General features: G+C 45.0%; 1 protein-coding gene across 5 annotated transcripts in view; it reads left to right on the top strand.

The window, feature by feature from the left end:
• Nucleotides 1-11,841, top strand: part of LOC128895519 (dual 3',5'-cyclic-AMP and -GMP phosphodiesterase 11) — a 71,958-nt gene that overhangs the window by 29,493 nt on the left and 30,624 nt on the right. For 2 of the 5 annotated variants that reach the window (XR_008461813.1, XM_054158187.1), the window contains exon 1: nucleotides 9,537-10,643. The exons of the other annotated variants lie outside the window; for them this stretch is intronic. Coding sequence is in view for 1 of the 2 variants with exons in the window: in XM_054158187.1 (XP_054014162.1) it covers nucleotides 10,604-10,643 (40 nt within the window). In the remaining variant the exon portion in view is untranslated. Of the gene's footprint in view, nucleotides 1-9,536; nucleotides 10,644-11,841 lie in introns of those variants that run through there. 5 annotated transcript variants of the gene reach the window in all.

Genomic DNA, 11,841 nt, shown 5'->3' with positions numbered 1-11,841 from the left:
TTTTCCCCAATTATATATAACCTCTCCTCTATCATACAACAATACGCGCAATTCGATATCGTCAACGTACATGTACATGTTTCGCGACATAATCGTCGATTTAAAAGACGAAAGATTACAGGACAGGAGAGATTCCCGTGACGCAGTAGACCGTTGAAAAATTCAGACGTGATTTGACGCGTTACGCAAACAGATCTTCGCGCATGCCTCGTTTAAAGTTCAAATTAAAGTTAACGTCCGCGTGAACCGCGAGCGACGGTCGCTTCGGGCTTCCTGCTCATCTGGCAAAAGGGGTTGCGGGGATCGCGGGGACGTGTAATTGGCCCGAGGGTTAATTTCTCCGCGACCTGCTAATTCGATACGAGTCGCGCTCGTTTGACCCGCGCTTATTGTCCCCGGTCAGTCAATTCAGAACCTCCGGGCGGTGGTCTTTTGGGATTGAAGCTCGCGAAAGGCTCGAATATTTCATATCTTTTAATAATGCAGTTTACGACGGTGCTGATTCCGTAATGACCCACGGTGAAACAAGCTTATGCGCGCTTCGACCGTAATTATCGCGGTTTTGATGGAAGCTACGGTTAACCGGGGGTACTTGTAATAACTTTGTTAACGTTCCGGTACGCGAAAATTGGCGAACGCGGTAGCGCATGATTAAACGGGAAATTTTCATCCTGGGTAAATGGGGAGGAATCGCCTCTGATATTGTTTACGTTTCTTCGCAACCAGCAGCGAAAAGTGATAGGTACGAAAGAGAAGTTGGTTGGTTGGAAAGGCGACTAGGTTTACTTCAAAGCGGTGCTGCACCGCTAGTAGTTTATCTAAATCATCAATTTATTTAAATGAATATTTATATTTTATTCGAATAAAAATGTATTCAAATACATTTGAACCTCACTCCTCTGCGGTGCACTCTACTGGAAAACGATGAATCATCCACAAAATGATGAACAACGTGTAAAACCGTCGTGGCCACGTTGAATCTAGCAGTAAAATGAGATTAAGACGGGTTCTCACGGCATTGACACCGTTGACAATGCCAATGGCAGTCCGATCCCGAAGCGCACTCTTAAACGGATCTTTCTCTTGCGTTGTGTCTCGCGTTCCAAACGAGTTATTATTACTTTGGCCCGTACGTGGGCAGAGAGCGGAAGGTCGCAACCTCCGTGAATTAGCGGCGTCCTAATTGACGTATCCGTTCGAGTGTTTTCAGCTTGAAGAAATGCAGCTGCGAGGATCAAAGTCGGCAACGAAGGAAGGATCTCGTTGAAGCTACCGCGAAGAACAAGGAACGAAATTCTGGCCGAATTCTGTAGGGGGGGCGATTTTGTGCTTTCCTTCGACTCTCGAAGGGAAATTAGGAAAATATTGGAGCGTTCTGGAAAATAATTCAGATTTAGATATCGTTTATTTTATTAAACCCAAAAGTGCAGTAAAATATAATTCCAAGCTCGATGGTTATGTAGTCTTAATTTGGAGGTAATTGTATCGTTCGAATACTAGGTGAATATTTCTCCACTCGAGTTACATTCAAATACTACTTCAGCGACTTCTTCCCCAGGAGAAAAGTAACAGCATCGAGCTGCGAAAGTTAAGAAACGAAATGTGACTCACGAACGCGAAGTGCGAATGCAAGCTTAGCGGGGAGAAAACGATCCATGGGTTAATTACGAGATCGTTGCTAAGAGAATTCCTTAGCGAGTATCTGGACGATTAGAGAGTTGCAACTGTCGGTCGTGAGGTAACGGTCGTGAAACGCGACTTCAGAGGAGAAATCTTCTTCTTTTCGTTCTCCCTCTTTGCTCGTGAATGTTTAAATAGCTGGAAATCATTGTTAGGGTATCGAAGCAGTTGAGTATGATTATTCGAACAGTTTAGTGTCCCAATATAATTCGAATATTATTATTCAATCAATACTCGAATAGTTAGATATCCCAATACTACAAGAGTATAATATTTGAATAGTATACAAATAATATTCACATAGTCAAGTATTCAAACGACAAGAAACTCTGAAGATTCCGATTTCAAGTCCACCTTTCTAGCCTTTAGGTTTCGCGCAAATATTGTTTCTTCCTCGAATTGCTTTCAGCCTAAATATCCAGTCCGTTTAGAGATCCGTGGACAAGTTTGTCCACTTTTTTTTTTTCTTCTTATTCCTGGTTTGCGTAGCCGTCGAGGAAGGACGGACAAGAGGTTGAGTTAATGCATCGTTTCCTGAAACATGAGGTAATTCTCGATCTGCAGCCGACGTTTCTCGTACGACTGGTCGACGACGCCCGCGCAGCCAGCCGTTTTTCATTATTCCCAGTCGTCAAAAGCGACGACATCCGCGACAATGTAATAAATTACGTAATTCCGGTTCCCCGCTTATTCTTCGCGTGCACGGAACTCTTTTCAATCTTGTATTACCCTACGTCCCTCGTCGAGCGCTGGTAAACGTAAAAACTGTTAAATAGAATTCTTTCATAGAATGGCGAGGTAATCGATCAACGTCTGCTTTTCGTCGTTCGAGTCCCTTGCGACACGTTATGGCTGCTTTACTCCATTGAAATTCAAATCGGATCATTAATAATTAGACTCAATCCCAATTCAGAGGTAGCTTAGACTAGTCGGACAGAAATTCAACTTTTAACTTTCGACTGTGAATTTAGTGAATCATGTTTCGTATCGCTTTGAAAAATTTAAACGAAAGACCATATTATCATTTTTGCTATCGCGTGTGCAAGGATTTTATTTTGCATAAAGATCCGCAGTCGATTTATTATATAAAAAAGAATCGTAGGATTATGACTTCGGAACTTTTAGAATCTCATGTCAATTTGCTTTCAAACAGGTTATCGTTTTCGTTCATTTGTTTTTTTCTCACGACGGTTCTTTTTTTGCCAAAGGAAAGTACCGATAAAGCGTCGATGGGTCAGTTGATGTAACCTCGCAGGTCACAGGTCGTCGACCACTAGCTTTAAGTAACGATAAAGTTTCCTGCTTGGATTCGCGATTAAGAGCTACCCCCCACTAGCTCACGTTTCTTCAGCTCGGGCTCTGCCTCGTGTTTTGATATTTAAATACGAGCGGATAGTTTAAACAAACAGTCGATGGAAGTCGGTTGTTTTTCCGTCGTTCGAAACGTTTTACTCGAGATTAAGATTTTTCCCTCTGGCCATCGCCCACCTTCTCGCCGAGAACGATTTCGTGGTCGAAATAAAGGTTTGATTGTACGTACCGCAATCAACGCGAGCTCGCTACTTTACACGACATCGTTGCTCCAGAAATGTCTTCCTTGCTGTGGCACGCGCAACGGGCAACGATAATATTCGGCTGACAGGACACGTCAGTTATTTTTCCTGACAAGGCACTCGTTACAATTGAGAGGGGTAGGGTGTTTTGCCAACTTGCCAGTTATAACGAACTTCGAATAACGTACAGTCAGGATCTCTTAAAGATTGAAGGAGATCTGGGTCACTTAACTTTCGAGGAACGTCTTTGCTTCACAATCTTCGAACAATATTAATCCTTCCTTATCGTAGGTGCGTGTCGTTCGAACGACAAAATTAATAGTTTCACGAGCAACTATCAGAAGGACCAGAAAGTAATGTCGTTTCTGCGAATGTCAATACTTGTTTATCATTTATCGGAAGACTGTGTACCAATTGATTTTTATCGATCAGGTATTGGAAATTTGCACGCTAAATGGCAGATTGGTTACTTTCTGGTCCCCGTAACATCATTTATGGTGAGCAGTGAAATCTATAAACGTGTCTAGGTTCAAATTCGTCACTAATCAGTCGAGCAAACTTTTGCTCGTCCCTGATGACGACGCCTCGGGGAACGGAGTGGCTGACGGGGAATCGTGATATCGGCCACGCGCGTTGAGGCCTCTGCGCTTTCGTCGAAAGAGCATAGAAGACCTGAAGCGAGTAGCGACTACTCGTACGTGGAGGAATATACTCTTCCTGTGGAGAGACGAAGAAAGAGACAGATATGCCCGGAGCAAGTTGGCCAGTCCGTCACGTTTTCACGCGGAACGATGTACGTGCGCGCACGAGCACACATGCCCTGCCGGGGGGTTCCACTCGCGTACCTACACGAGTCTGTCGGATTATGCAACTGATGAGTTAGCGTTCGAGGTATGGTACCCGTGCACGAACCGACAGTCCAGCCTCTAACGTTGCTTTTAATCAGCGAAACTTTCTTTCCCTTGCATTTGTATTTCCAATGAAAGGAGCCTCTGGCTGCTGGAGTATGTTAATCCTTTCTCCGGCAAGAAGATGGCTCTATTACTCCACCGCCAGGTTGGGCGGAGTAATCCCACCAAGAGGTTGGGTGCATTCAGCGGAGACAACTGTCCAGTAATTCTCTTTGATACCCTGCTTCGATTCGTCTAGTCGTTTCGAAGCAACGAATCAAAGCAGAGGACACAAGGGAATTACTCAACAGTTTCGCAACTGTTGTTTCCGCTGAATGCCCCCTTTGAAACTTGTATAAATTACCTAGAAACTCATCAATGACCATCCCTCCAGGTATTTGCGCTCGCTAGGTGATCTATCCTCTTGCTCCTGGTACCAAAAAGTATGTGGCTCCTCGTCAACTCGCCCGGTGCAGCCACCTGACCCTCGAGTTGCACTCGCTGCGGTCCGACAAGCTGCGTCGCGTCGTCGCGCGAATGCTAGGATTATTTCTGGTGCGTGAAACGGTGAGCTACATTCGATTTTGCGCGTCCACGTTCGCCACTCGTTAACCCAGAAAAATCGACTCGGCTATAGGCGATTTGCGAGAGCGACTCGCCTCTCCCCTCTGGCGTCATCGTCGGCACACGCGCGTGCATCGTTCGAGAAAGGTCAGAAGACTCTTCGCAGGCCAGAATCGCGGCACTTCTGTCGCGAGGGCACTTGACGATGACTAATCGTCGTGACATTATTTCGGCCCACGACCGACGCCGGGATTTGTTGGTTAGAATTCATTGAAAACTCTCTCCACCCCGTTGCGCGTCGTCGTGTTTGTTTCGTCACGCGTAAGTAAGCGTCTAATTAACTCGCCCACGTAGCGCGGCGCAATTTGCTTGAACGGAAGGAAAGGAAAGGGGGAACGGGACGCCTAACGCAGAAAAAAAAAAAAAATAAAACGAACGACGGTTATTAACTCGTTAAATTGATATTTACGTATCGCACTCCAATATCCGCGAGTGAGAAACCGGTGGGGCGACGGTTGTCGTTGATTTCGTGGATGGAGTTTATTTTAATGCCTGATTGCGCGTATCGGAAGGTTCACTGTTGGTTAGTTTCTACATTAGGAACAACCCTCAGGGGCTGCAGTTATGTTTGATCGTAGCTACGGTACGGGTTTAGCAATCTCCCGAGGTACCCGAGCTGTAATAGAGCTGGTGGGCCCTTTTAGACTACTGGCGTCTCTAATGGGAGAATTATGGAGAGATTTACATAACTTTTTCATTTTGGGAGCCTATAGTCTAATGAAAAATAACAATTAACTATAACATACATGTTATGTAGTGTAAAAGATGAGACATGCTTGCATTTAAGTTTCATATGAGCGGGAGTCATCAAGAAGGTTTTTCCGGTAAACCTCGACTCGATTAGTTCCCAATTTCTAACGGTATGCTAGCTTATCTAAACCGCTTAAAATCGTTTCTCGCTGTTTAGATAAGCTAGCATTCTTTTGCACGCTAATGCTAAAATCCTTTACACGTAATGTTCGGAAATCGGGACCGCCGTTTATCAATATGCGAGACACAGGTGGAGATTTTTCCCTCGGAACTGGTAGAACTCAAACAGACCGCTCGAAGAGGACAGTGAATGGGATACAGCGTCGAGCCTTAATTCTTAGCTTAATTAGTCGCCTGAAGTGTATTACTACAGAATAATGATCGTACACAAGTTTCACTTGGAGGCGGTACCTTTGATGTAGCTGCCACGAGATACGTTCTTTATATACGAGTGCGCATCCCTTTTACGCATGACGGCCGTTTTAAATCGGGTTAAGACATAACCTCAATTACAACGTGAAAGATTTTATGATGAACTATTGGATTGTACGGAAAATAATTTCGTCTCTTTCTTTGTGAGAAAAAAAAACACAGTTTCCTTATATTTTTCATTGTTTCTTTATATAAACGTTTCATTGAATTGTATGGAAGAATCTTCCAGCAATTCTTTCGCTTATATTCGGGACGAAATTTTTGCGTATAGCCGGGCACCGCTATAAACTTGGTCGTCGCGCGTACTTCGTGGAACGAGACTCCGAGCATAATCTACACGTATCCCTCTCCTTTTTGCCACCAACCTCGTCGTCTCGCCGGACGTTCATATACTTACGTAAATGAACGAACAAGCGCGTGGTTATCAGACGAAAGCCGATGTAAGCACATACTCGACGGGCCAAGAAACAGATAACAATTTTTATCTGACCACCCGTCTTCGAGCCATCGTTCTCTTTCGCCTTCTGGACTCCAATACACTTTGCCATTTCGTCGGAGCTAGCCTGATTCTCGGCTTTCTAACGCGACGCGGTAGCCGGAAGCTCGTGCACGCGTGTGCACTCGGTGAATTTGTTATGACGGAATCACGTGTTACGTTCTTCTTGGAAAAGCGCGCGCGTTTTTTCTCGATTATACCGGGAAACGCGACGTCGACGCGTGAACGACGCGTTCGACTGGAAACTGAGAATTTTATGAGACGTGGAGGGGCAAGATACTTATTTACACATTTATTTATGGGTAACTTAACAGAATATATTACATTTATGCAACGTTTATTTTCAGTTTAAGACTGCACAACATTTTCAATGTATATATATATATCATTTTATGACCATAGAGGTTAGAAATTTTAAGGGGTGATTCTACATTCTAAAGTGAGACGAAAAGCAAGAATGAGAATATTTGATTAGAGACTTCGTTTTCAAGTAATTAATTGTTGAAGGTACTTATAGACGGAGTCTGACGCGAAGGACTTATACTAGTGCCAGCTGACGCGTGACAGTGCCGCAACCTTCTATGAAAGGGCCCCACTTACCTGATAAGTGGACGTAATCATTTAAATCACTTATAATGTTATAATTCTTTGTAAAATGCATTATGTAGTGCATTTGTTTAAGTTAGAGTCATACATGACCGAGTATAAAGACACCTAAACTTTACTATTAAACGAACTGAAAGGCATACATAAAAATTTCGTAAAAATTAGAACTATTGGTCTCGGAAGTGTCCGATTGGGTACGAAAATGACTCTAAATGAAAAAAAGATGAGAATTTCTCAGTGCACCGTGCCTCCCACCTTATCTGTCGTATAGCGTTCTCTCTCTCGTTCCCCTTTGACTCCAAATCTTCAGTTCATCTCTCTCTTTCACTCTCTCTCTCACACACGCACACACACACACACACACACACACACACACACACACACACACACACATCGATTCTTAATATTCCCTCTCGTTTTGACTTGCTGTTTCTAAAATCTTTCCTTCTCGGTGACTGTGAAATCTTCCCTCTCTCGGTCCTGCACTCTTTTCTGCCTAGCCGCAGCTGTTTCCGTCTGTTATCTCCCTCTCTCGCTCTCCCTGCCCGACTCTCTCGCACTCCCCCACCCCGCGGGCGCTTCGTGCGAGCCGCGAGAGAGTAACTCGACTCGGCTCCGGCAGTCGCGGTTAAACTCGCGCGGGAGACGTTTGAATGTGTGCAATTTCGTGCGTCGCGCGCTTTATTCGTACACGAGCGGACAAAAAGATTGCCTCCTTCCTCCGTAACGGTCACCTTTTTCGTTTCGCGGGCCGCCAGTGTCGCTCTCAGCGCACCAAGTGAAACCGTTTATCGTAAACAAACCGACTCGTGCATTCGCGAGGCGGATCGCCAGTTGTACGCCACAGTACGCGACGCGTCGCCAAGAATCGGCGAACTGTTTACTGCGTCGATCACTGATCTCGACCCGATAAAAAATCCCTCGAAGATATCCGCTGCAAGATGACCGCCGTCGCGCCGATCGACGATTTCCTGCGACGCTGTTTTCAACGAATCGCGAACGCACGTTGCAACGCGGAACGAGGAGGATAATTGCATCATTTTATGGGCATACGTGTCTGTAATCATGTGCGGATAGATTAGTTCGATGTTTCGGTGCGCGCATATGTTAACGAGTTCGAAAGGTTTCGGGGCGAAAGTGTATAATAGTTTGGTATTTTTAAAATGATGCGTTCGAAAGACAGTTCGGAGTGATTTGCAAAGGCTATTTTATTATTTGGTTCGGATACGAGATAATTTCGGAGTGCTCGGATACAAGATACTCCAAATTTCCGCTGAAACATCTCTGTAACGCAAAGTGACAATTTTATTATTCGTTCCGATACGAGATAATTTCGGAGTACTCGGATAGAAGATGCTCCAAATGTCTACATTCAGATGTTTGTAACGCGAAGTGACAATTCCGACGCAGTTTTGGACGAACGGTGATTCCACAGTACGAAATCCCTCGGGTAAAGATAATTACATCATAGGTACACAAGCCACGTACCAGCGTGTGCGAACATACATATACACATCACGAGATTCCATATCTTTGAAATATTAAACAAAACTCGTATTCGAAGATAATTCGATCGCTTTCGCGTCGTAAAAGTGACTCCAAGTGGCCATTCGGATACAAGAAAATATCCGCTGGAATTCACTGGTAGACGCTTCGACGGATATCCGGCGCGATCTCGACGTTGATCGATGCCGTTCGACTCTGAATCGAAGTCTGGTGACACAGAAGCGAGAAGGTAAACAAGCTTGCGCGCGCGCGCGCGCGAGCGAGCGCGCACCACCGTGCACGCTTGTGAAATCGCGGTGTTCCGGATGTCGAAGTGACATCGATCCTCGAAATCGAACGGAATTCGACTCGTTCTCGTGGCCCGAGGTCTCGCGGATACGTTCGCCGACATTGGAAAAAGAAGAATCGGAGAAACTGACGGCGTCACGTCCTCGAAGATACGACGCACGATTGGCGCCTTTTTTCTTTCAAACGGAAAGAAGACGAGCATCAGCGGCGCGAGGACAGGGGAATGCTCGTAAATCAGAGCTTCCCGTTCGTACCCTTTGTCGGAGGAAGAATAACTCAAACGTCGATTCGAACGCGAAGGAGCCGCTCGAGATACTGTTTGGACGTCAGCTGTTCGTTCCACGACTGCAGTGGACACGCGAGAATTATCGTTGGGGGTCGATTCGCTGAAAAAACATCCGCGTGTTTGAAACGTTACCAAAAAAGAATTGACTCAAAATTGGATCGGACGCGAAGAAGTTGCGCTACTGTCTAGACGTCAGCTATTTCTACTATTAGTAAAGTATATTCACTGAAAAAAAATCGAGTCGAAGAAGGTTCATAGTTGGTACCCTTACGCGTACCTTGCAATCGTTAGGTCTGCGTACTTGAGACGTTACAAATAATGTGTACACAGTGAGATTAAAAATTGCGAACTTTAATAGTGCTTCTCTTTCAACGCCTTACAATATTTCTTCAGAGATGCCCAATGAGAAAGCTTCTATAAAAATGTCGTCAAGTCTGTCAAAAAAAGAAATCGGTAATCGTTTCGAAAGGACTTTCCAGAAAATTGGCTCAGAATCCGAGATCCTCGTAGCCAATTAACCGTTCGATCGTTCGAATTGGTCAGCGTTGCGTATCGAGGATCGTTAATTGTTCGCGGAACGATCGCCACGCTCGGAGCACGACCGGTCAAGGCGTCTTCCACGAAACGATTTCACGATTAATACAGCGTTCGGCGAACAGCGCTCGGGGGAACCACCCAGTTCCACGGTGCGTGTCGTGAGTTGGTTTTCCGTGCTGTGTTAACAATTAGTGCCACGTGTCCGATAGATCGGTTCGATCGGTCGCTGAACATCCTCTACGATTAATCATTCTTCGCTGCGAACGAATGACTCGCACCTACCTCGACGCGCATCGAACGTTGAAGTCTCCGATCGTCAGCGTTTTGTACACCCCACGTGGGTATAATAACGACATTTAACGCAAGCTTCATCGCAGAAGTGGAGCATACTTTGAAGACAGTACAAGGAGGAAGCCGAGTAGAAGAGAGGCACCCCTTGAAGTCCAGACAAATAGAGGAAACCTAGGAGAAAGAATATATATTCCAAGCGAAGAGATCGCTGAATGCGTAGGAACGAGTTCGTTCGTCGTCCGAATTCCAGCACGCCGGAAGTGACGAGGACGACCGCTTCCTCGAGACGCGACGTCAACATTTCCCCGTGAAGCGTGTTGCTTCGCGCGCCAGAACGCCAGACCTCAGACCCGACGACCGTTGGGTTGGTCTGGAAGTGGCTTGAGGTTGGGGGGCAAGGTGAAACGAAGAAGAGGAAACACGAAGAGGAACAAGGATGCGCTCATGGAGAATCGTGGCCTGTCGAGCGAGCGAGTGTCCCGCGAGACGCGCGCTTGGTCCTTGAAGGACATCGCGGTTTTCGTACCCTGAAGGATGGACTGGTCTCGAAACGACGAGTTTCACGCGAGACGAGCCACGCACGGTTCTTACACGACGACGTTATTGGTTATGTACGTGATTGCTCCACTTCGTCGAGGCGCCTCGCCACGGTCAGCGCACGATTATGCAGCTGAAGAAAGCGATGCTTAAGATATTCGATCAATGTGAGTGCGATGATTTTTTTACCTTGCTTTCTCGCGATTCTTCGGGGCCTTTTGTTCGATCGTCTCGTTCGTTTTCTTCTCCCGTCACGGTTTATTGTTTTCCTGTCTGACCGCGTTAAAACCGATTTCTGACGGGTGAAAGTTTCGCGGAGTTTCGCTCGCCTCCGTCGCGTTTTCTACGTACACCGCGCCGCGGTATCGCGAGATGATTAATGAGTCTGCGACAGGGTCGAGATTATTGGTCGTATTTAATATTTTGGGATTTTTTAGCAGTGTCGTCCGAATATCAGAAATAATTTTACCTCAAATAATTAGAATGAAATCATCCCCACTGTTTGTTTCCTTAGCTCGAGCGACCGTTGACTTGACCAGTCGGCACAGCTGTGAAAACAAATATCGGCTGGCCGAACTTCGAAACGATGCCTCACATCTATTCATTTGATTGCTACTAATGCAAACTAAAATTTTATAGTGTTCAATACACCTTTATATTATTAATGGATCAGCGAAATTTTCCAAGTGAAAATGAGACTAAAATCGCCGACCTTATTTAGGCTAAATTTAAACACTTGTACTTGATAGTTTTTCAAAAATGCAATTTGTTTATTGTAAATATCTTTAATTTGGATTAGTAGTTATCACACTGATACACGCGTGCGGCATCGCTTTGAAGTTCGGTAGCCGAGGGCGTAGGGCTCGTTCTTAGCAGAAACAGGCAAAATTATATGAATAAGTATATTCATTTCTACGAAATATTTAATTTCGTAATTTTACTTAAATCTTTTACCAAATAATCAGCTCATACGAGGTTGTTTATCTGTTACTCGTACGATATATTTATTTATACGACGAACACCAAACACGAGTAACGTTTTGAAGTTAAATGATAATTTATTCGAACAACATAAAGGGGCAAATAGGTATTTATTCGTTATGCGAACGATATCGCTATCTGTTACGTATTGGAGCCTTCGGCCTTGTGTTTGTTTTACAACCGTATAGATTGGCGCAATAAACTTGAGTATAATCGTATACGTACAAATGTGCGATACACATTTTCTCTCTGACATTCGCTGCAACGCCGACCAATTTAATTCGTTTCAACCCTTTCGGACCTTGGCTCCAAATGACAATTTCTTTCGAAACGGTTGCGAACAAATCGTAAACGTACAGTGTAAAATATATTGGGGGACGTAAT

The sequence above is a fragment of the Hylaeus anthracinus genome, unplaced genomic scaffold, assembly GCF_026225885.1.
Source record: "Hylaeus anthracinus isolate JK02 unplaced genomic scaffold, UHH_iyHylAnth1.0_haploid 5, whole genome shotgun sequence".
Lineage (NCBI taxonomy): Eukaryota > Metazoa > Arthropoda > Insecta > Hymenoptera > Colletidae > Hylaeus > Hylaeus anthracinus.
Note: the sequence above shows the minus strand (reverse complement) of the source record. Positions and strands in the feature narration are given on the sequence as shown.